General features: G+C 48.3%; 1 protein-coding gene across 1 annotated transcript; it reads left to right on the forward strand.

Moving 5' to 3' along the window:
* Window positions 1-1,660: 1,660 nt before the first annotated feature.
* Window positions 1,661-23,535, forward strand: LOC307222980 (uncharacterized protein). Its single transcript, XM_079988634.1, has 4 exons — window positions 1,661-1,791; window positions 4,830-5,084; window positions 13,270-13,377; window positions 23,344-23,535. Exons 1-3 carry the CDS (start codon window positions 1,742-1,744, stop codon window positions 13,334-13,336), a joined length of 372 nt encoding a protein of 123 aa, XP_079844760.1. The 5' UTR covers window positions 1,661-1,741; the 3' UTR covers window positions 13,337-13,377; window positions 23,344-23,535.
* Window positions 23,536-25,176: the final 1,641 nt, after the last annotated feature.

The raw sequence follows: 25,176 nt of genomic DNA on the forward strand, positions 1-25,176 counted from the left end.
TCTGACAAGCCCGAATTGACCTTGGAAAAGGAATCTGGAGCATACTTCTGAAGTCTCATCATGCAGTCACTTGGGGCAGAAAAGTAATAATACTTGGCATTATAGCACATTTTGAGTGTTCAAAGCACTTAGCCTACATTATCTCACAACAGCCCTATAAGGTAGTAATTATTATTATTTTTATTATTACTACTACAGAATTAATCATCATCATGTTGCTGCTGGGAGGCTGAGGCTGAGAAATCAGGGCCTGGCCTAAGGATACCCATTGAGTTCATAGCTGTGAGATTTCAGCCACAAACTTCTTGGTTCAGAGGAATAGAATCTGGGGATGAATGAATCAGCTGTGCTAGTTTAGTGGGGAGAATTATCAGCGGCTACTAGTCACAGTGGCTCTTTGGCATCTTCAGGTATAGAGAGTGTTGCCAGGTCAAGAGCATTGCAGATCCAAAGATTTCAGGGCCCAGATCTGATCTGACACGAAAGGGGCAGTCCCTGGTGATGTCATTAGGGCATCTCCTGGTGAGGTCATGTGGCAGGACCTGGAGAAGTTTAACTGGAAGAGAGGAGTGGGGGAGAAAAGACCTCCCCCCACCATGCACTCACTGTATGGAACAATTTGCAGCCAGGGACTTGCCAATCAGAAGGTCGGCAGTTCGAATCCCTGTGATGGAGTAAGCTCCTGTTGCTCGGTCCCAGCTCCTGCCCACCTAGCAGTTCAAAAGCACGTCAAAGTGCAAGTAGACAAATAGGTACCGCTCCGGTGGGAAGGTAAACGGCGTTTCCATGCGCTGCTCTGGTTTGCCAGAAGCGGCTTAGTCATGCTGGCCACATGACCCGGAAGCTGTACGCCGGCTCCCTCGGCCAATAAAGTGAGATGAGCGCCGCAACCCCAGAGTCGGCCACGACTGGACCTAATGGTCAGGGGTCCCTTTACCTTTTATATTCTGGGCTGAAGCATGCAATCTGCATGCCTGGGCCTTATTAGTATTTTAAAAAAAAAAAAAAAAAAATGATTAAAAGCACTCTCACCCACCATTCAAGCCCTCAACCTGCCACCTGGACAGGCCAGGCAAACCAGGAGACTGCAGGCCAGACCTGAGGTCAGGCAACCCTTGGTGCCTGAACACGGGTTGCTGAGGTCTGGAGCAACAGCAGAGGAGGGCTGTGTCCCCTGGAACTTCTCCTTGCTCAGAGAAACAGAGTGAACTTAGCTATATCCGCACCTGAGAGCCAGTGTGGTGTAGTGGTTAAGAGCGGTAGTCTCATAATCTGGGGAACCGGGTTCGCGTCTCCACTTCTCCACATGCAGCTGCTGGGTGACCTTGGGCCAGTCACACTTCTCTGAAGTCTCTCAGCCTCACTCACCTCACAGAGTGTTTGTTGTGGGGGAGGAAGGGAAAGGAGAATGTTAGCTGCTTTGAGACTCCTTAAAGGGAGTGAAAGGTGGGATATCAAATCCAAACTCTCCTTCTTCTTCTTCTGATGGTGATACACACCATCCACTTCTCAGGACTTCTCTGCCTTCAGAGCTGGGTGGATTCCTCTCTCCTGGCTGTGGGGCCTGAGACCTGAGGGAGTATAGCCTTTCAAACAACACGAGGCCAGACCCCAGAGGCAGCGGCTATTCTTGAAGTCCTATCCAGTGCATTTAAAGATAGGTTACAACCTGTACTTGGGAGTCATTGAAGGATAGGAAGCTTGGTTGTCTCTTAAGAACCACCAGCAGATAAGCAGGAAAATGATGTTTCCTGAAACAGCCCTCTTTGTGGTGAATTATATCCTTGCTCGGTATGTATCCTTGCTATACTTATAATTGGGGCAGAGGGAGGGTGGCTGGACAAACACCCACCAATCAGAATGGGGCGGGGCAGACTCCATAAAACACCCTCGCTGGAGTCTTTTGCCTTGGACCTACTGGTAATTGCCAGAAAAAGTCCCTGACCAGCCTTTTTCTTTCTCCTAAGCCTATTTTGAATTTTTAGCTGTACCAACAACCACCACCAGTTGTTTTGGACTACTGTTTTGCTTAGGGATGGTGGGAGTTGCATGTAGCCCAAAGCTTTTGGGGGGAGCCAGGTTAGGGAGGTCTTAGGTGGAGAAAATAAACAAGGTCCCTGCTGCAGACACAGCAAAACATGGGGGGGGGGGTAAGCTGAGACTTAATACAGGAGAAGGCAGAAGTGCCTTTGCTTCAGTCAGAGGCTGGATATTCAGACTGTTTGAGAAGAGTTAACAGCAGCCAAATGTTTTGGCCCAGCCTTGCATGGGAAGCCCACCCTTCCCTGTTAACTTAAAAAGAAAATAAAAGCAGATGATAACGAACATGGATGGTTACTGGCCGTGATGGCTGTGCTCTGCCTTCACAATTGGAGGCAGCAAGGCTTCTGAATACTAGCCGCTGGAAACCACAGGAAGGGTGAATACTTTAGTGCTTGAATTCCCACAGGCATCTGGTTGGCCACTGTGAGAACAGGATGCAGGGCTAGATGGACCATTGGTCTGATCCAGCCATCTTTTCTTAGGTTCTTATGTTTAACATCTTATTCCAATAGGCCTTCAGGGTATGTGGAAGCAGTTCCACTCTGGTCAAATTCTCCCTTGGACTTGTGGCTGACTGTGCATCTTTACATCTGCGCTATTTTGATTTTAAATTATTCCCATTATTTTAAAACCTGTATTTCTCGCATCTTTGCTGAGCCACCACCTTGGGGGCTCTTCCAGCCACCACTATCCACCTGCCCCCAAAAGTTGTCTTTATACATTTTCAAGGATAAAAACAAATAAGTTACAGAATCCGGAGCATTGTAGTGAATTTCTAAAATGAGAGGTACCAGGGCATCTTTGGAGAGAAGTCCTTCCAAGGAGTGGAGGAAGGGGTGTGTGGTGGGAGTGGTCCGCCCAGGGTGTCACCACTGAGGGGGGTGACAAAATGTTGGGGGCCACTCACCGTGGGGTCTGCAGCATGCCCGAGCCATGCGTCTCACCTGGGAGTGACGCGGTGGCTTGAGCGCCCGCAGGCTCCACACTGCCCCAAACAGTACGCCCGCCATCTCCCCCTCAGCTGTGTGGCGGCTGAGTGGAAGGAGGCAGGCAGACTCCTCAGAGGCCCCACAGAGTGTCCTGCCCCGGCTGGCCCTGCCCCCACAGTCAGCTGGGCCCGCCCCCACAGATGGCTGGCCCCGCCCCTGGGCGCAGGACACACGTGCCACCCCATGCGCCCGATCGGCTTGCTCTTCCGCTGGCCTTTCCCCCTTGTTCTGGGCTGGCTGTAGTAATTTAGTGGGCCAGGCAGTCTGTGTATAAGTAGGGACTGTTGGCAAGGTTGCCGTTTTACAGAGGTCAGTCTGCTATTTTAAAGTCTCCCCTGTTTGAAGGATGAACCAAGTCCAGTTTAAAGAGAAAGACCTATAAGAAGGGAGAGCAGGAGAGGCCTTGAAAGTCACCCAGGCACAGCCTTCCCCACTCTGGGGAGATGTATGCTATTCTTGTTTAAATGACATTATTTTATTTCCTCCCTTAAACTAATGTGTATTTGCCACCTTGGGCAGGCACAATATTCTTTTGACAAAAATATTTCTAGCAATGAGACCGGTGTATAGTCAGAGGGACCAGATTTCCCCATTGCTGCTGCTGCTGCCACCACCCTGTCCTCCCTTGGAGCGCTGTGGTCGTTGCACATGATGCCTCTGTGACAGTTTCATTGTGTGTGAAGTCTGGTGGCCAAGCGCCCTACTTTACAGAGAACAGCCATAAAATCATAGAGTTGGAAGGGACCCGGAGGATCATCTAATTCTAATCGAACCCCAGCAAGAGCAGGATTATGCAGCTGTCTCATATGGAGATCAAACTTGCAATGTTGACATCATCAGCACCATGCTTTAACCAAGTGAACTATCTAGTCCTCTGTATTTGAAAGAGTTCCGGGTTTGATGGGCTGTCTGGTTTAACAAGAGAGAATGAATTGAAAAAAAAATGTTTAGAAGTACTTTTAAAAAAACAACAACCTCTAGAGTCCTTTTTGTTGGGGATAATTCAGATGGAAATTCCCAGGTGTCAAAAAAGGTTATTTATGTATGCCACCATTGCAGCCCATTTTTGTTAGCCCAAAAATGGAAAACGAGCGAGGTCACAATTAAAGAAGAATGGCATCTTAAACTAACAGAATATGTGCAGCTTCCAGACCTAATATATAGAATAAGAGAACAAGAAAAACACACATTTAAAGAAGATTGGGAAATGTTTATTGAATACATATGGGGGGAAATTGTATACACCTGAAAACGTTTGCAGCATTAAGATAAATTCAACAGCGTAAACAAGTTTTGTTGGATGTAATAATGGAATACTGAACGGTTTGGTTTATGTAAAATATGCAGGGATTTATGATATGCAAAATGAACCATGGAAAGAGAAGAAGGGAAGGTACTGACATTTTAAGGTTGTTTAAATGAATATTATAAAGTGTAAAACAGAAAATGTAATAAAAATTATGTATAAAAATAAGAGAGAGAGAGAAAAGCTTAAGAAACAAGAGAAGGAGGAGGACTGCCCAACCCCAGGGAGCCATACCTGGGCAACAGACTGAGCAAGGAAGCACACAGCTCACTTGGCCACAGTCTCCAGGCTTGGTCCAGTTCATTGAAATTAATGAACAGGACCAAGCCTGGCCCATTAATTTCAACAGGAGTACTCAGAGTAAAGCTAAGCCGGATGCAACCCTGTATTCTATGTAAGTGATAGCAGTTTAATTAATGCCTCTCGGCAACGTCTAACTGAAGAAAGCATTTGGCCTCTTCTGAGTCTCTCTCCCGCTCTTGTTGCTGCAGGAGGCCACGGGCGCCTTCTCCTCGCCGGGTCATAGTGGAGATGCCCTGGAAGAGGCTGGTCAGCCTGCACCCTGCTCACTACTCCAGCCACCGCGGCCTGCAGGATTACTGGATCAGCCCCCAGAGGCGCTACCCAGCTGGCAGCGCGTGGCACACCCCCACCAAGCGGCTCTTGATCCTCCCTGGGAATACTGGCGTTTCAGAAGTGGAGTCCGTTCACACGCCAAATGCAGGCCAATACAGGCACAAGCTCATGTGAGTATAGAGCACAGGGGAGCACTGTAACTGAGCCCTTGGCCATCAGTCTGCATCATTCATTCCCATCGGGGTTAGATTTCTCCCGGGATGAGTTTGGTGGCCTTCAAGTTGCCCACTTGTTGAAATGACTCCTCCTGTATCACTTGCTCTGGGAAACAGTCAAAGGGGGCAAGCAGCTAGACCAGCGCTCCATAACCTGGCAACCTCCAAATGTTTAGGACTACAACTCCCACCAGCCCCAGCCAGCACATCCATTGCAGTTGGGTGTTGTGGTCCAAAACATCTGGAGGGCGCCAGGTTAGGGAAGTCTGTGCTGGTCAAATAATTCCTTTCCGATCCTGTTTAGTACTGTGGTCTCCCCGCTATCAACACACAAGAGAGATAAACGTGCACACACATCCCACCCCCCAAAATGCTACCCCTTTAGAGATGAAATGCAACAAGCAGGATGAGAGGTTGTGTTTGTGACAGAGCAGGAAAGGGGTACAAAAAACTATCTTTTCTAAGTATCTAAAAGCCAAGCTGGACAGGACTTGAGAGAAGGCTCTTTCAGATACAAGCAATGCCACAGCAAAAAGACAGATATGCTCCCCACCCCCACTCCAACACACCGTTTTTGTGGGGTTCTGACTCCTGGCAATCACTCCATTGCAAGAAATAAACCCATCCCTCTCTCCTTGCCTGTTTTAATGCCAGCCACCCCACTAAAGTGTTAATTAGCTCTTAGCAGTTGCTGGGTAACCGCATCCTGCCTTCCATGGTCTTTAAGCCAATGAGTGTTTGTCCTGGTGATGTCATGCTCTTAGCTCGTGTGTCATTGGCCAGAGCAAGGCTTGCCTTTTAATATTCTGCCAGGATGGTTACCTGGGAGAAGTTTTGTCTTTGCTGGACTGATCCTGTTGCCTCCAGATTGGAGGAGGAGGTGTTGCATCTCTGTGTCCTCCCATGGGAAAGAACTGAAACCTTCTGAAAGAAGAGCACATATAGGAGTCGGTCCAGACATACGTGCCCACAAGCAAACAGAGATATTAGTAAAGCACAGCCAGTCTTCAAAGGAGAGATTGCATTGCACTGTGCTTTGTACATTTCCTGGCCCCTGGCTGAGGTTTCAGCCTGAAGTGCTGAATGGACTCTATCTTTCATGGGGGTGTTTCACTGTGGAAAGGAGATAATCAGAGATCATTCTGGAGGATCAGATGTATTCTCCTCCTCTCTTCCATGAAAATGCATGCAGGAGAAAACAAGGAATTAAAACATTGAATTATGCTGTAAATGTGCGTCTCACATTTCATCTTAGCATCAGTCATCCAGAGATTTAGCATTTTACAAACAAGCAAACAGAAATGTCACTCCCAGGGCTCAGAAGGGCTCCTCAAATTATGGATTGACAGATCTGTATTTCAGGTAAATAGAAGTGGGAGCCAAGCTTAATTGGCAGATCAAGAAATGGAAGTCTGAATCCACTGGTCTCTGGGAGCCAATTTCAGTAGGTGGCACTGAGGGTTATAGGCACCCTTGTTCACCATCCAAAAGTATTCAGAATGGCCTTTTCTTCTAGAACAATCAGCCATGACTTTATTCAACATTCTTTCCACATTTCAAAAAAGACATGATGTGTTGATCATGTGCAAAATGACCTTTAAATTGATTGATCAAACAATTAGAAACTTGATGCTTAATCAACAGGAAATGCTTTTTAAACCAGCCTGTCAGCATATATTGAAATGAGTTTGTACCTTGCCTTCAAAGTCTGCCTGGCATTTCTGTTCCCATCCCACCTAATTCCCCCCCCCCTTATTCCCCCATTCTTATCCTCACCTTTCTTTCATTTAATTTTTTTTCATTTTTTCACCCAGGAGAGTGAGAGGTGCTTGTCCCCTTACATGAGTATGAGGGCCAGTGTGAGGAGGTATTGGGGTTTGTTTGATCATTCCTGATCCCTTTGCCACCAGAACTCAAAAAAGGCAGGAAAGAAAATGAGCTAATAAGAAAGCCCCCATTGATAGGTGGCCAGCCCGACTGCTGGTTGGCAGGGCTGTGGAGCCCAAGGGAAAAGCCAGGTGGGCCCCCTCTACCTTCTCAGCCCTCTCCTCTGGTCTTTCTAAGTGCTTTTCTGCCCCTTCTTGCTCTGGCCTTCAGTCCATACTACCACACCCTCCCTTGCCCCGCTCGTTTGCTGCTCTCTTATTTTTTGGGTCTCCCCCTTTTTCTGCTTTTTCCTATTCTCCTCTGTCTTCCCGCCCCCCATAACAGGAGCCTTGGCCTCTTCCTGCTGCTGCTGCTGCTGCTTCTGCTGCTTTCATGCTTCCTGGCCCCAGATGAGCTCCTCTGCTGTCTCCATCTGTCCCGCCTTTCATGGAGACTTGAGAAGCTGCCAGGTCCAGAAAGAGGATGGGGTAGAGTAGGAGTGAGAAAAAGCTGAAGAGAGGTACCCAGAGAGCCTGGTGGCCCAGTCGCTGTGGAGCACGCCATTGGCAGCCCAGAGGAGGCAGGAGGCAAGAACCTCCGGGTAGGAGGTGGAACAACCTGACCCAAGGCACGCCACCTGCCAGGATTTTTTCCTGGGTGCCTCTTCCTAACACTGCTTGCAAAAAAACTGGCTCCCCATTCATAGAGCCAAAGAATTGTGGAGTTGGAAGGCACCACCAGAGTCATTAGTCAACCCCTGCAATGCAGGAATGTTTTGCCCAATGTGGGGCTCAAACCCAGGTTGAGTTGCATGCTCTGCCACAGGAGAACACCCCCACGAGGCTGTGCCTCAAAGTAGCCACTGTGGAGGTGGTGGCAGTGGGGTTAAGATTGTCACATCAAGAGCATCCTAGATCCTGAGCTGTTAGGGCCCATACCTGAGACCTGGGGGCATGGATGGCATTAAGCATGACACATCAAAACAAACAAAAAATACAAAATGTGACAAATGAGCAAATATGTCACCAGTCAGAAATTAAGGGGTGTTCCCAAGTTCAGCTGAAGGAATCATTCCTTCTCACCTACTTAGGGAGTCTAGGTAAGGAAGGTGTTCTTGCTCACCTGGAGATTAAAGACCTCCCTTTGCCACCAGGTGGTTGGGAGGCAAACCTGGAGACTTAGGGATATGCATACCTCTGCGTCCCCCCCGAAAAAAGGCACTGATCCTAGGAGTATAGCAACCTGGGGAAGGGGCGCCATGTGGACTTGCTGCCTTGTAAAATCATGGAATCACAGAATTGTAGAGTTGGAAGGGACTCAGAGGGTCATTGAGTTCATCCCCTGCAATGTAGGAGTTTCAACTTGATCAGATGGTCATCCAACCTCTGCCTAAAAACCTCCAAGAAAAGAGAGCCCACCGCCTTCCAAGGGAATCCATTCCAATGTCAAACAGCTCTTACTTTCAGGAAGTTTTTCCATATGTTTAGTCAGAATCTCCTTTCTTGTAACTTGAAGCCCTTGGTTCATGTCCTGCCCTCCAGAGCAGGAGAAAACAAGCTTGCTCCATCTGACAGCCCTTTAGATATGTGAAGATGGCTGTCGTATCTCACCTCAGTCTCCTCTTTTCCATCTTAAACATACCCAGCTCCTTCAACCGTTCCTCATAAGGCTAGCTTTCCAGACCCTTGATCATCTTGGTCGCCCTCCTCTGCACACCTTCCAACTTGTCAATATACTTCTTAAATTGTGATGCCCAGACTTGGGCACAGCACTCTACGTGTGGTCTAACCAAGGCAGAATAGAGTGGAACTATTACTTCCCTTGATCTGGACACTATACGTCTTGATACAGCCTAGAAATAGCATTAACTTTTTTTACTGCTGCATTACACTGTTGACTCATATTAAGCTTGTGGTTAAGCAGATGTAGCACAAAGGAATCATCATAGAATTGTAGGGTTGGAAGGGACCCTGAGGATCATCTGGCCCAACCCCCTGCAATGCAGGAATATGCAGCTGTCCCATACGGGAACCAGACCTGTAACCTTGGTGCTGTCAGCACCACACTCTAACCAACTGAGCTATCTAGGAAGGTTTACCAAGAACAGTGGCTGGCCAGGTGAGTCCTGTGGAAGCTCGCAAGGAGGGAAGAAGGCGGAAGTGTCTATGGCTTTTCTCCAGCATCTAGTCCTCAAAGGTATAGTGCTGCAGCACTTGGAGGTACCACTTAATTGCTATGGCTGATGGTAAACCTCACGAGGACGCCAAAAATCCCTTTTCAGGGCCAAATAGGCCTCAGGGGGCTCCTGCTAGCTAACCGAAGGTGCTAGCTCCCTGCCGATTCAGCAGGATGCAGACAGAGCATGTGGAGTCAAGCTCCTGAGGCAGGTAAAATGACATTAATTGGAGAATTTTCTCTTTCTTGATGGGGAGGCCCCCAAGTCTGGGCCAGCAGGAAGACTAACAGCAGCTTTATGAAGGAGCGAGGCAGGTGGTCCCTCCAGGTTAGAAGGAAGGGAGCAGATCAAAGCGGGAGATGTGAACAGCCACCTGCCCTTTGAAACAGCAGCAGCAGCAGGCAGTGAGGAGGGGGGCACTGGGAGGGGAGACCACATAGCACAGCCAGGGCTGAGAAGGGAGAGCTGCTCCTTCTTTTCAGCATTCCACAGGCAGAGAGTCTCTTGCCTGGCCAGTGATCGAGGGGGAACTTCCCTCAGGGGATCCGATTCATCTGTCTCTCGTTCTTCTGCCATTCATGCTGCCCAAAGGTACTGCTTGCCACTTGGAAAAGTGGCAGCATTTGGGACTTTTTAGTTTAGAGAAAATGCAAGTAAGAGGTGGCATGGTAGAAGTTTATAAAATTATGCATGTCACACAGAGAGAAAAGTTTTTTTCCCTTCCACATAACACCAGAATTCACGGACATCCAATGAAATTCACACTCGGCATTTCTAGGTGTACACTTTAAAAAGAGGCCCTGGGAGCCCCTGAAAAATGTGCAAAAGGCCTGGCATCTAAAGGTGAAAATGGGCTTTGCAGGTTGTGGGGAGATGTACATTTGTACACTAAGATTTGGAGCTTGCCTGGCAGCGCTGGACCGCAATAAAAGCCGGCTGCATATTTTTAGCCTGGTCCTTCAGCGCCAGGCCCATGCGCACCTGCTTCGCTCCATCAAACTCAGCAAGCCGTGCAGTGCTGTATGCCTTGGGACACGGAGCACACAGGGAAGAGACACCGGACTCTTCAGCCTGGGAAGGGAACAGGCGTAGCCACAGCAGCCGCTGCCATTTCCACCACAAAGCGACGCAAGAGCAAACAGATCGCCTGCAAGAGCAGATGGCTCTTTACCGAATTACCGCACCAGGCGTGGCTCAAGGAGAGCAGATGGACTTGAGGGGGAGACTCATAAACAGAGAGGGAACTTCGCTAAGCCAGCTCCTGACGCTTCCTATAAATACTTAACAACCTCCAAGCTTTCTCCTGTTATGAAACTGAATTCGTTAAACTGCCTTCAGCTCCCGTGAGAGAAAGGGAGGGAAGCCCATCCAGCAACCAAGAAGCAGCTCTTCTGTTTCTTCCTCGGGTGAACAGCTCTGTGATTCATCCTGGTCCGGGACCGAAACCCATTAGTTTAAGAAGAAGAAGAAGAAGAGTTTGGATTTGATATCCTGCCTTTCACTCCCTTTAAGGAGTCTCAAAGCGGCTAACATTCTCCTTTCCCTTCCTCCCCCACAACAAACACTCTGTGAGGTGAGTGGGGCTGAGAGACTACAAAGAAGTGTGACTGGCCCAAGGTCACCCAGCAGCTGCATGTGGAGGAGCAGAGACACGAACCCGGTTCCCCAGATTACGAGACTACTGCTCTTAACCACTACACCACACCTGCTTGCAATTTGGGGGGCACCATTTCAGTAGGAAAGGAAGCAAAGAGATTTCAAGATGGGTGGGAGATAGGTTCACAACAAGCTTTATCTTTAAGGCAAGGATGGGGAAATGCAGGACTGGGGATCAAATGTGACTCTCCAGGCTTCTCTATCTGGTCCTTGGCACTCTTCCCAGGCCCTGCTCTGCACCCTCCTCAAGTAGCTTTGCCTGGCTGGAATGTGTCCTTCAACTCTGACCATGCCCTTTGCTTGCCTAGATATAGCGGCGGCGTCAGTGTACAATCCACTTGCTTTTGCATGGCTGAAATGCAGTACTGTACAAAAGTTAAGAGTCACATCTGTTATCCTGCCAATGTTTCCCTCTGGCCCTGCTCACCACTGTCACGTGACCCTCAGGAAATTTGGTCCTCAGGTTCCCCGTTTCTGTGGGAAAGGCAGACTCATGGACATACTCAGTTAAAATTGTAAGAGCCAAGCCCCAGGCAATCCTATCTGGGGTAACCTGTGTGATGGCTGATTCATGCAAGCAACCATTTAACCCTGCAGTTATTTCAAGGGTTGAGCACAAAGGGGTGCCCCAGTCCAAAGTCCATTTTGGATCTAAGAGGCAGTTCATGCACACAAACAATTTTAAGAAGGACACACTTTATCTCCATGTGATCAGTGTCCTTGAGGAATACAACCACATGAAGAAATTCTTGTGCGAATAGACCACTTATCTACGGACAGCTGCAGCTATGGCAGTGATCCCAAGCAAGTTTGGGAAGAAAGAAGAAAAAGAAGAAGAGTTTGGATTTGATATCCTGCTTTATCACTACCCTAGGGAGTCTCAAAGCGGCTAACATTCTCCTTTCCCTTCCTCCCCCACAACAAACACTCTGTGAGGTGAGTGGGGCTGAGAGACTTCAGAGAAGTGTGACTAGCCCAAGGTCACCCAGCAGCTGGATGTGGAGGAGTGGGGACGTGAACCCGGTTCACCAGATTACGAGTCTACCGCTCTTAACCACTACACCACACTGGCTCTCTAAATGCTCATTTGGGTAGTTGAGACTTAACCGTGTGTTGGTTTAAGCACAAACCGAATTAAGAGGCCATCAGTGTGTCATGAAAAGGCAGCCTTTGTGCCACTCTGTCCAGTTCTGGATTCCCAGCAACAGCCATTCAAAGGTGGCTTCATTCTCACCACTTGCGGGTCTCGGTGTTAATTGCTTGGGCCTCACCCGTCTTCTCTTGCCCTCCTGTAATCCATTCTATTCCTGGCTGAAGACTGAACCTTGTAACCTACATTACTAGTCACTTTCTCCAGAATACGTGATTACTCAGTATTCACTCAAATAATTAAATTACTCAGGCACACCACTGACTTTGAGTATCAAAACACCCTCAAAAGGACAGGCAGAAAATAAGTGGAGCTCATATAGCAGCTCTGGTGCTCAACCAGCGGGGGGTGGGAGAATAACTGGTTCAGCTTTATTCATTAACAGAATAATTTGAGGCTATTTTTTCTTTTCCCATTTCCCTCCTGCACCAGGGACACCTTCCTTTCCACCATCTCCTCTCTCACACATCGGATTGCAATATTATAACACATTCTATTCATCCTACAGTGCTGTTTCACTTTGCCAAACATACTCGGCTGTCAGGTGCCCATAGTCAGGGGTCAGCAAACTTTTTCAGCAGGGGGCCGGTCCACTGTCCCTCAGACCTTGTGGGGTGCCAGACTATATTTGAAAAAAAGAATGAACGAATTCCTATGCCCACAAATAACCCAGAGATGCATTTTAAATAAAAGGACACATTCTACTCATGTAAAACCACGCTGATTCCCAGACCATCTGCAGGCTGGATTTAGAAGGCGATTGGGCCGGATCCGGCCCCCCAGGCCTTAGTTTGCCTACCCATGGCCCAGCTTAGGCTTCCTCAACCTCGGCCCTTCAGATGTTTTGAGACTACAGTTCCCATCATCCCTGACCATTGGTCCCACTAGCTAGGGATCATGGGAGTTGTAGGCCAAAAACATCTGGAGGGCCAAGGTTGAGGAAGCCTGGCCCAGCTTATCAGCTCTGCTTGGGACTGGTTTAATTCACTTGATTTCTGTTGCTAGAAGGTATCCAAAGCTTATATGCGGGGGGATGTCCCAAATCAGGATCATTCACCACGCACACCATGCATAGTCCTTCTTACCCTCAAATTTCTGTTTAATTACCTCAGCCTTATGGGGATAAGGTTGTCAACATTTCTACTGGACTCTGCTCCTGGACCTTTTACAGTCGCTGGAGTTTTTCACAGCATGGATACAAGCCCTGGCCAAGGCACTAGGAGCAGGACAGGACAGTCTCTCCCCGTCATTTGGCAACCTAGGCCTGATCTAGGATGATATCCCTTTTGCAGATGGACAAAGCGCTGGCAGCACCTGAACCATTATTACCTGGGCAAGAGAGAACGCCACTTCCTGTAGCTGAACTTCTGAACTCTGCCCCCAGGGCCATGCACTCAGAGGTAAGTAGCAAAGGCCTCCAAATTCAATTATAACACACACCAGGGAACAGATGGTGCCAGAGAAATCTCTGGTGTAAATTGCCTGGGAGAACTAGGAGGTCAAAGGGGACAGAGCCACCTCTTCCACCTGCTGGCTGCTGTGAAGGTGGAAAGGGGCCCTTCCTTTGTATATGAACATTCAAGAATATGCACAGACCTACCTACATAGAACATTCACGTTCTGCTCCATAATTACAAGAATTAATGAGGCAGATAACAGAGAGAAGATGTAAAACCACAATAACATCTCGATTCAAACCATTAAAACAACCTCAAAGAAAACAACCCACACAAACTATATATATATATATATGAGAAAGTAAGAGAGCTGGCATTTGTGACTTTTGTGAATCTGCCAGGGCAAAGAGCCCTCTTACCTTTTGTGAAATCATGTCCCATCCCCCCCCCCACCAGCCGTGGTTTATAGAATGGTATGAAGGATGAGTTTTGCACATTTCCTTTTTAAAGTTCCTCTACCTTTTTGGCCATAATCAAGCACTGAAAAGAAGATCGGATTTATTCTGTCTTTGTGATACTGAGCAAAGCATCTGGTGAGGAAAGTTTTCCCAGGCTAAGTTGTATGAAACACAAGGGGGCATTCTGGAGTTTGCAGGGTGAGTCTCTTCCTGGACCCTTCAGGGAAGGCATGCTTCGTAACAGGCCAGATATTTGTCACACACACACCCTTCCTGGTATCCAACCCCAAATTATGCACATCCGCTGCACTATTGGTTCATATTTCATAAGATTTGGCAACAAAAATTGGCAGGCTTTTTATTTACTTTTTAAACAAATATACATACCACTTGGCTGTTTAAAACAAACACAACTCAAAGTGGTTTACGGAAATAATGAAACAGTTAAAATCAGCTAATTAAAACATTCAGAAACATTTCTAAAAAACCTTCTTTCCTCTTCTCTTTCAATCTCTTTTGTTCTCAAACCAAACCTGCAGTTCCTTAAACCTTTCCCTACAATAGGGACGCAGGTGGCGCTGTGGGTTAAAGCCTCAGCGCCTAGGACTTGCCGATCGAAAGGTCGGCGGTTCGAATCCCTGCGGCGGGGTGCGCTCCCGCTGCTCGGTCCCAGCGCCTGCCAACCTAGCAGTTCGAAAGCACCTCCGGGTGCAAGTAGATAAATAGGGACCGCTTACCAGCGGGAAGGTAAACGGCGTTTCCGTGTGCGGCTCTGGCTCGCCAGAGCAGCGATGTCACGCTGGCCACGTGACCCGGAAGTGTCTCCGGACAGCGCTGGCCCCTGGCCTCTTAAGTGAGATGGGCGCACAACCCCAGAGTCTGTCAAGACTGGCCCGTACGGGCAGGGGTACCTTTACCTTTTTACAATTCTGTGCATATTCTACAACACTGCCAGAGAGAGAGAGTATACTTTCTTTTTTTCTTTTATCAATCAATCAATCAATCAATCAATCAATCAATCTTTATTACGGTCCAGAGACCCAACAAAATATATTCCAGCAGCCTTAAGGGTTTTCAACGCAAAGCCTGTTTCCCAGCTCCTGTACGCAGCAAATGTCTGGCATAATGGGGACCTGCCAAAGCTAGATGGCTTTCAGGCAAAATTTCTACGATCTCTGCAGCAGGTACCCAACTACGTCCCCAACTCTGTACTTCTGTTAGAAGCTGGTGAATGCCCAATTTCAACTAAAGTGTGGTGGGCTGCCCTAAAACATTGGCTCAGGATTTCAGTGTTTAATCTAGGGAAGGGTTTGTACCAACACCTGACCAATGAGGAATTTGTCAGCAAATGGCAGAAAACCATGGCTAAAAAAGCCACCTCTATTGGTCTGCCTCCCCCCCCCCAACTGTATTACCTAGGTTATGAAGGCGTTATGAAGGGTTATGAAAGATTTTAAAGCAAAGATTATGGGATAATGCACACAGTGACCTGCGATCTCGATCACACGCAGTCTGTAGTCTGCTGGGAGTAGGAGTTCAATATGGGTATGTCTTTAAGTTAACATCTTACTCTTTTATTTTTAATGCCCTCTTTCAGGGCCAAAAAGCCCTTTCAAGGCAGCTCAGAATACAAAAACCAGAATACAAAAACCAACGCCTATACATAAAATAAATAAATAAACGACAACAGGAGCATAACCATCACCGTCCAACCCCAACCCCTGCCCCCAGTCTCCTCCTTCTCAAACCGCCCTGGAGCAATCCAGGGAGACCCTCGCAGGTCATCACCATGCCATGCGCCATGCGCCAGCAGCTGTTAGGCCCTGCATGCTTACTGTCGCAGCTTATGAATGGCTGCATTATGCTCAGCCGGACCTCCTTCCCCTCACCTCCCCTCCCCTCTCCCCACCAACACCACTTTTGCCACACTGTTATTTTACACTTGTGCCACCCACCATCGCTATGTTTGATTGTTCCTCCCTTGCAGCTGCACCTGCTGGGAGCTGGTGGAGGGAGAGAGCAAAGGCAGAGCAGGTGCGGCTGGCTTTGCCGCTCTCTCACACAGATGCACAGGCCTGGCGGGGGGAGAGAGAGGCCTGGGCCTTCGGCTTCCACGCTGGCTAACAGACAGCAGGCTGAAAGGCATGTTTGCCTTCACTGTGGCTGGTGGGAGAGGTCCACGACACAGAAGCAGAGCCCTGCCAGATCTAACCAGCCACCAAGACACCCCATGTGGTAGCAGCTGTCAATCACATGCCCCCCTCGAAAAGCCCCCCAAAGCAGTGCATGAAAGTATCGGCCTACTGCAGGAGTGGGTTACCTCAGGCCTGATGGAGATAGGGACACAGGCAGGGAACATGCCCCCGCCCCCAGCCAGGGATGGGCTGCAGCTCAGTAGCAGAGCATCTGCTTTGCATGCAGAAGGTCCCAGGTAGGGTTGGGAGAGACCTCTGCCTGAAATCCTGAAGAGCTGCTGCCAGTCCGTGTAGGCAGAACAGAGCTAGGTAGAACAGAATCCCAGAAGAGTTGGAAGCGACCACAGGGATCATCTCATCCAACCCCCTGCAATACAGGAGTCTTTCACCCAAAGTGGGGCTCAAACCCACAAACCTGAGATTAAGAGTCTGGTGCTCTACCAGCTGAGCTATCCCAGGACCTCGGTTTGAGAAAGCTTGCTATGATCCCATGTTCTCTCCTCCTTGCCCTCTGAAGACTGCAGAGGCCGCACCTCCTTTCCCTAGGCCACACCCCTCACTGGTGTCACCAACCCCTAATCCAACAGCCGCTCCAGGAGGATACCATGGTCGATGGTACAGAAAGCCTCTGAGAAGTTGAGAAGAATTAACAGGGACATATTTCGCCTCTCTCTTTCTGACAGAGGTCATCGTAAGGGCAATCAAATCAGTTTCTGTGCCTCAAACCAGGCCTAAACCCTGATTGAAATGGATCTAGAAAATCAGTTTCCTCCAATCAGACCACCTGCTCAAGAACCTTGCCCAAGAAGGGGAGACTGGCAACTGGCTGGTAGTTACTTAGATTTTTCGAATCCAGGAAAATCCGCAGACCTCTTCCACAACCCCTGACTCATAAGGTTCCATTCAGCACCATTTTGTCAGCATGATAATTTATTTTAGTTTAATTTTAAAAATTGTTTAGTTTGCCCTAAAGCATCTGTTCTGCATGCACACACATTAAGTATTCAAATATCCATGCAACAGCACTTAAAAGAAACATAAAAATTAAAAAATATTCTTAAAAACAGTGCCCCAAGGTTGGCACTATTTTTGAAGCATGTGCCTCCCCCACTTTTAAAAATATCTGCTAATACTTCTGTGCCTACTTTTAAAAAACAAACAAACAAACCATGATTTTTGGGGTGAAATAGTACCTAAATAAATAGGCACATATTTAAAATTGATATTAAAAAGTGGTTTGCTCAGAATTTTTCTTTTCCTGTCCATGCATCAGGAACATCCTTGTAGGCTTATGGGCAAGAACCCATGACCTAGTCGCTAGTTGGGAAAGACCTGAAGCAAGTCTGCCTCTGTACCTCTGTCTACTAGTTGCAGGGGATCACAGATGGGCGGGGGGTTGCTGTGCTCATGTCTTGCTTGCAGGCTTCCCATAAGCACTTAGTTGGCCCCTGTGAGAACAGGGTGCTGGACTAGATGGGCCCTTGGTCTGATCCAGCAGGCTCATCTTATGTTATTATATATGCTCTTAAATGGCCTTCATTACCCACATCTTATATTAAGTGACAGCCTCCTGTCTGCCCTTGTGGAACTTGCCTTGGTCCATTGCCAGACCTCCATCTTCATCCCCCACCCCCGCTAACCTGGAGCACATGCGTGGCTCAGCGAGATAAGGGCCTGCTGGCCTCCTGGCCCATTCCCCCTCATTACTTCCTCTTCCCCATCTCCGCTTGGATTCCCAGGCCTTCCTGCTGACCTTGGAATGTTTCAAGCTGCTTTCCTGACCTCAATCTGTCCCTCTTCCTTCCCCTCTCGTCAGTTTCCTGCCTGTGAGGGTCCTGTGCCAATGCAGCGCTTTGATTTATTTCCCACTTCCTTTGCCGCTGTCCTCATCCTAAAATCATTACACACCACCAGCGGCTTTGGCGGGTATCCTCTCTCTGCCCTGCCTCTCGTTTGGTCCTCCAGATTTTGGGAGAGAGTTAGGGATGGCTCTAGCAAACTGGTTACATCTGGGTGTGGGGGACAGGCTCCGTAGTGTAAACAACAGCAGTGAGGGAACTTGCTAGGAGGAAACTGGGCCTCCACTCTTCACATCCCATCACCCAGTCAACTTCTCTCTGTTGCTTTTGCCACATCGCCCTATTCCTTTCAGAGCAATGCACACTTCTGTAATTTAATTTAATGCCGTGACTTCCCCAAAGCTTCCTGGAGATTGTAGCTTGGTGAGCACACTGAGCTCTAATGGAGAATTCTCAGAGCAGAGGTCAGGAGGTGATAATTTTGCAGCTGCTAATAAACTACATATTAATTCCATGTTTACTTGTTTAAGTAGCCTATCTTTAAAAATCTAATGCAGGGATGAGGAGCCCATGAGGAGCCTTAGGTGCTGTTGGACTCCCAACTTCCACCCACCCCAGCAGTTGTTGTGATTCTGTCCTGCTTAGAATAGTAAGGTAGCAATACCTTGAAAGCACTTTTGAAGCACATTTTTACCCTCAAAGAATTCTGGGTACTGTCATTTACTCCTCACAGAGTTCCAACTCTCAGCAGCCTTAAGAAACGACAGTGCCCAGAATTCTTAGAGGAAAAGGATATGCTTCAAAAGGTCTTTAAAAGGCAATAGTGTGTGTGCAGCCGGGCTGGGAGGCCTGTGGTCCTGCAGATGCTGCTGAACTACAGCTCCAACCATCGCTGCTCATTGGCCATGCTGGCTGAGGCTGATGGGAATTAATCCCAAGACACTTGAAAGGCACGACATTGAGGAAGGCTGCCTCAGTCACAACAACTCTGAACAAACTTGGTCATTGCTATTTTGTTATAGACATGAGGAATGAAACCAGGGTTAGGGCTAGGGTTATTCCATGTATACTGTACAGTGGTACCTCGGGTTAAGAACTTAATTCGTTCTGGAGGTCCGTTCTTAACCTGAAACTGTTCTTAACCTGAGGGACCACTTTAGCTAATAGGGCCTCCCGCTGCTGCCGCGCCACTTCTGCGCAATTTCTGTTCTCATCCTGAAGCAAAGTTCTTAACCCAAGTTACTATTTCTGGGTTAGTGGAGTCTGTAACCTGAAGCGTCTGTAACCTGAAGCATCTGTAACCCAAGGTACCACTGTATACTACTTCCCACGGAAAAGTTCTAGAGTGATTTACAAGCCAGTAAACAATAATGCAATTACCAAAGCATATTAAAAGCAGATTTAATAATGTCATGTGCTGCCCAAATGCCCGCCCCCCACAGTTGAATTTGCCTGGCACTGAAGGATGACCAGTTGGTGCCAAGAGAACATCCCCAAAGTGGAACAGTTTGTGGAATAGAGATGGTTGCTTGCCTAAGATCATCCAGGATGCTTATTATGACTCAGCTGGGGACTTCCCAAGTGTTTTTCTGATGTGTACAGAGAGTGGCTTCATCAGGCACTTTGCACCATGCCTGTGTTTTTCCTAAGTTCAAAGTACATAATCCTCTTAAGCAGGAGAGAGCAGTGGCGGCGGTGGAAGTTATCCCAGCTGGCATCTTCCGCTTGCCCGCTCAGGCCAGCAAGTGATCTGCAATGGCAAGGAGCAGCAGCGCTGTGCATCCTCCCTCCCTCTGGCATCACCAAGTTGCCCGCTGGGCGGGAGGGAAGCGTTAGAAGTAAAGGGGGGCACTGCTTAGCCTGTTTCTCTATCAGGGTGAGGATGGAAGCAGGGAGGCATCCTCAGTGCAGCCTGGCACAGCACCAAGCAGGACAGATCCAGGAAGGAGCAGCCACTGCCTCACCTCCCCCCTTGCTCTGGGCAGCAGCTTCCACAACCACACTGAGCGGGAGACAGCACTGCCTGTGTTAGAGACCCTTGTGGCCCATAGTGCATGTGAACAAAGAGTCCAGCTTCTCTGCCTGGGAATCCACTCCTTGTTTTGACCCTGTCTTTCCTGATGGTTGTCCGTCCAATTCAGAGTGTGCCAATCTTGTTTTATTTACTGTGTCAACAGTTTCTCACCCCCCCCCCCCCCAAGCAGGGACTAGGTGAGATGTCTTGGTGACTCAGAGGGTGACTCACCCCACAAGCTTGGGATGGCAAAATGCAGCCAGTGCAGACATGCCCCTCAGAAGCAGAGGCCAGCCCAGCTCTGTTCCTGGCTTCTGGTCAGGAAGGGGGACTCACGGTGTTGCAATGCTTGGCGCAACTGAGCTGTGAGTGCATTTCTGGCTCAGCCATGCCAAAGCGCGTCAGCCCCGAGGAAAGCAGCTTCCGTTTCCTTCCTCAGCTTCCTCCGCCCCCGTCGGAAGCCACCAACCAGCCAGGCCCCTCTTCCTTGTTTGCTGGGAGACAGCTTTCCTGTGCCCCCTTCTCCACCCAACAGCAGCTGTGGCCTCAAGACCACAAATGAATGAAAGGAAGTTGAAGTGGGCTGTGACCCCCCTAAAGGGAGGCTGAATGCTGAAGCAGAGGGCCCCCGAGGCCACTTCATAATAGTGACACAAATGTTGTCTAGAGCAACATAAGAAAGTTCAGAAAGCTTCGCATGCATGGTTTCATTAATCATGAACGACCACCCTGCAAGGTAGGTCAGTATTACCCCCATATTGCAGAAGTGCAGCTAAGAAAGAACTGGGTGAAAGATCACCTGCTGTGTTTGGGGCAGATGTGAGATTCAGGCCAGAGACCTCACAGTCTGTGGATCAGGATCTTAACAGCAATTCCTTCAAACCTAGTACAGGTAGGCTCCTTTTTGTCAATTTCCTGCCTTATGGGAACTAGCAATAAAGCAAAGGTACTCTACACATGCTCAGAGGTATCATTTGTGCTGTTTTCCTCAAGTCCCAGGGCTGGAACACTGCAAATGAAGCTTCCAAGTTCAGCAGCCAATGCCTAAAAAAAAAAAAACCATAAGCAGTGACACCTGTGATTCCTGCATTGCAGGGGTGAACTAGATAACCCATTGGTATCCTTCCAATGCTATGATTCTATGATTTTATGGTTCTATGAAACAGGGACTCCTAGGCTCTCTAGTTAGTCTGTATTCTGATGTATTCTGGTCTCTCAAATAATAGCATGCTCTCTGTGCCACTGATTGCTCATGCAGAGGCTGCAGACAGGAGCTGCATATCCTGGCTCCTGCAGAGAAGCAAATATTTGCTCAAATCCTAGGTGATAAGCATTTCCCCCCCCAAAGCCTGCTTGCTGACACCCTGGCAAAGTACACAGCAGTATGGAGTGAACAGCATTATTCAGGACATGTGGAAAGTGTTAATGAATCCACCTTTAGGATACCTTATAAAATCCAGAGAACAAGTTTGGGAAATCATGAGATTGTAAGCCGATTTCAGTTTAACTTTGAGTCTTCTTGTTGCTCTTTCTATGTTTTCAAGCAGGGCTGGGGCAAGTAATTTTGCTGCCTAAGGTGGAACACCCAAACACTTCCCCATTGCCAACGCTTGTGAACCTGCAGCACAACTGATTGAGAAATTATTTTGTGCAATCCCCATTTGAAAGCCTCTGAGCATGTACAGAGTTCACCTTCCTTTTTCACATTTTTAGAAATTGGGAATTTGGCAGCTTCAGGCTTCAGCTCCTCTCATTTTAGCCAGTAAGAACTGAAATGTGAGTTCAGTCTTAGAAGTGGGGCATGTACATATTTTGCCGTTCATAGCAGCCAGAATCTGGCTTGGACTAAGGCAGGGTTAAATGCTGTGATCGCAAGGGTTGTGAACTGCCCTTCCAGCAGGAACTGCTACGTTTAGCGTGTGTGAGAGTGCACAGCCACTGACGTAATGTCCTTCCTCCTCATCTGTGAGAAATGCTGTAAAATCCTGGATCAGGCACTTGAGGAGAAGGCGAGGCTCATGTAGCTTGTCCCCAGCCTGAAATTCTACCCTGCCTCTGGGGCACTGGCAGCTGCAGTGTGACTCCAGAGACTGACATTCCTAGCTGTGCCTGGGAGACCAAGCCTTGAAAAGAGCCAAGGATGCACTGAAAAGTGGAGGAGTGCATGAGAAAGCTGGGAGGGGATTATATGCATTGATCCCTATCAGCATAAACAAGCAGAGCTGGATGTCTGCTACACTGCTGCCAGAGAGCAACAACAACAAAGTACTAAAGGTGGCCTTGTGTGTAGAATCCAGCTTCATGAGAATCAAGTTTCTAGTCCTTATGCCTGCCACAGTACTTTTGAACGCTGCCTAAGGATATCCAAAGGAATCATCACATCCAGGAGGATTAGGGCACTGACCACTGCCACAAGCGAGAGAAGAGGAGATGTGTGGGGTCAGCCATAATAATGAGGAACAGCAGAGACCTTTGAGCCCCAGCATCTCCTGTGCTACCAACAAGAAGCCCTGTAATGGTGATAGTTATTAATCAGCATCGTATCCCGGGATTGGAGCTTGTTAAGGACTCCTGGTCTCTTTCCAAACACAGCACTTCTGTTAATAGGAACCAGCCGCTGGGTGTATTTGTGTGCATCGGTGTCAGCATTGATGCAGCTGCAAATGCATTCCTGAAACCCCCTCAAGATACACATGTTGCTTACATGCAAAGCCCCATACATACAAATGCACCAGTGGGCATTTGCAAAGGCACCTATTTCCAGAAAAGTGCAAAATTTAAAAAGGGCAGCAGTGCCTGCGCATTTAAAACACGTAGGCGCATCTACACACGAAAGGCCCCATAACCCCAGTGCTCTCCTAGTGGAGCCCCTCCCTCCCGCTCAGCACTGCCGGACCACATGTCCGCAGCACAAAGGAAATGTCTCAGGCCGTTCCAAGCAGAACAGCTGCCACTGGCTCACTCAATTCCCCATTCATCGGAGCCCCATCAGACAGAGGATGGGGGCTTAAAGGGACAGTGAGCCGTTTCTTTTGCAAGCCTGCTCTCTCTGCCTGGAGGAACCATCTTTGCATTCAGGTCTCTCCCTGATCCGGATTGGGCCAGGTACAAGAGAGCTTGAGGAAGGGCTTGGCAGCAATGGATCAGACCATGAAGCCCACTTTAAAGGAGATTCTCCCAGGGATGGAGGAGGGAGGGGCTGAAGATAGGACCGTGTCGCCACTAAAGTGCACTTAATACAGATTCAAGCTATTTTGTGAAGGAAGTACTGTTCATACCTTCAAATTCTCTTTGAGTGAAGTTAAAATTTCAGCTGGCAAGACAAACAGAAGTTCCAGAGTTTTGTTCCTTTTTTGTGTGTGTGTGTCATGATTTTCAAAGCAACCGTTGTCGTTTAAAGGCTTCAACTTTATGCCAAACCGGGGCGGATATGGGGGGAAATACTGGCACAGTTGGCAACAGTTGGAACTGACTTGGCTTTTTCCTTCTTTTTCCTGTTTCAGCTTCAAAGTGGACTCCAAAGGAGCCTGCAGTACCCACCTAATTTGCTTGCCTGGATTCTTTGGTAATTCCTTGGATTTCATGCTTCAACCTTTTCTGCTACGGACGATGCTTCTCATTTGATGCTGTTCTTTCTCCCTGGGCCCTGCCTGGCTCTGTGTTATTTGTAGCTCTAATAAAATGATTGGAACATCTTCGCTTTTCCCCTTTGCTTCTTCTTTCCTACCTGGGAGCAGCCTGTGCAGTTAAACAAGAGCCAACTGCTAGAGCCTTGTGCTGACTGTACTTTTAAAGCACTCTTATACCACTTTAGCAGGGACAAGGGTGGCACTGTGGGTTAAACCACAGAGCCTAGGACTTGCCGATCAGAAGGTCAGCGGTTCGAATCCCCGCGATGGGGTGAGATCCCATTGCTTGGTCCCTGCTCCTGCCAACCTAACAGTTCGAAAGCACGTCAAAGTGCAAGTAGATAAATAGGTACCGCTTTGGTGGGAAGGTAAACGGTGTTTCTGTGCGCTGCTCTGGTTTGCCAGAAGTGGCTTAGTCATGCTGGCCACATGACCCGGAAGCTGTAAGCCGGTTCCCTTGGCCAGTAAAGCGAGATGAGTGCCGCAACCCCAGAGTCGGCCACGACTGGACCTAATGGTCAGGGGTCACTTTACCCCTTTACCTTTACTACCACTTTAGCAGTTGGGGCTTCCCCCAAAGAATCCTGCAAACTGTAGTTTTTAAAGGGTGCATATAGGTGTTAGAGAATTCTTTGCAAACTACATCTCCCAACATATGTCCATGAGTGGTCCTAGTCTCAAGGCAGAGACAGCACAATGCCAGAGTCCAGCAAGACAAAGCACAGCACTCTGCTTGACACCTCCCAAACCTCTGCTCCTAAAACTCTCTGTGAAGCCAGCTCAAAACAACCAAGTGACCAAACGTTCCCCCAGTTCTCCCAGCTCTTCAAGCCATTTTAACACCTGGGATGGGCAATTGAACTGGCACTCCAATCCCAAGCGGGATGGTCCCCCTGACCTGGACATTCTCCTGTGCAGGCATCATTTAAATGAACATTGGGCAGTTTGCCTGGGTACCTACAGTGAGTAAGAATCTCCTCCAGGCTGCCAGGTGGAGGAAGCATTGTAAAGAGAAAAGAACAAGAGAGTCTTGTGGCACCTTGAAGATGGTGGCTTAAGCTTCCATGGACTGCAGTGCACTTCAGCAGGCTTCCCCCCCCCCTCTCCCCACCCTCCATGCTGTATTGGTGGGCCACAAACAGCCAATATAAAACAATGGCATGGCTAATTTCTTAAAGGATACTTTCCTGGCACATTTTACATGGCACATATTTTCATAAAATGGGCATTGGCTGTTTTTTTTTATGAGTAGATGTCTCTGGAAAATTAAGATTTTGGGTGACTAGGGTCTCACGATGCACCCAGTCACCCTAGAAGCACAGTTGTGTGTGTATGTTTCTAAACCGTTTTAAGGGCCCCTCCAGACTGGTCTTTGGTGGTGAGTGTATTCTACAGCATGTGCTTGAGTCAATACTAGTGAGTTAGTGGTGGATTTATTCTGCTTTATTAGTTGTTTGGTGATGCTTCCCCAATGCTACCACATTTTTGAGGTCCAGATGGGTCCAGAGGTGGAACAAAAAAAACTCACAGCACCACACCAGAACACATGTGCTATGCACAGTTGTGGGATTTTGGCAGGGAATTCAAGGATATGCACTGATTGGAAATGAAGCACTATAACTGCCCCAAATCTTTTGTAGATGTGAAGAGTTTTAAAAGTGGGATCACACGAGACTGTTTCAGTAGCATCATGAGCACAAATAATCA

The sequence above is a fragment of the Podarcis cretensis genome, assembly GCF_951804945.1.
Source record: "Podarcis cretensis genome assembly, chromosome: 8".
In the NCBI taxonomy this organism is placed as follows: domain Eukaryota; kingdom Metazoa; phylum Chordata; class Lepidosauria; order Squamata; family Lacertidae; genus Podarcis; species Podarcis cretensis.

Bases quoted from the DNA above. Each gene is read 5' to 3' on its own strand.
- LOC307222980 (XM_079988634.1), top strand. From the start codon at position 1,742: ATGATGTTTCCTGAAACAGCCCTCTTTGTGGTGAATTATATCCTTGCT. The intron at 1,792-4,829 runs GTATGTATCCTT...TTGTTGCTGCAG, and splicing joins GTGAATTATATCCTTGCTCG to GAGGCCACGGGCGCCTTCTC. The intron at 5,085-13,269 runs GTGAGTATAGAG...TCCCTTTTGCAG, and splicing joins CAATACAGGCACAAGCTCAT to ATGGACAAAGCGCTGGCAGC.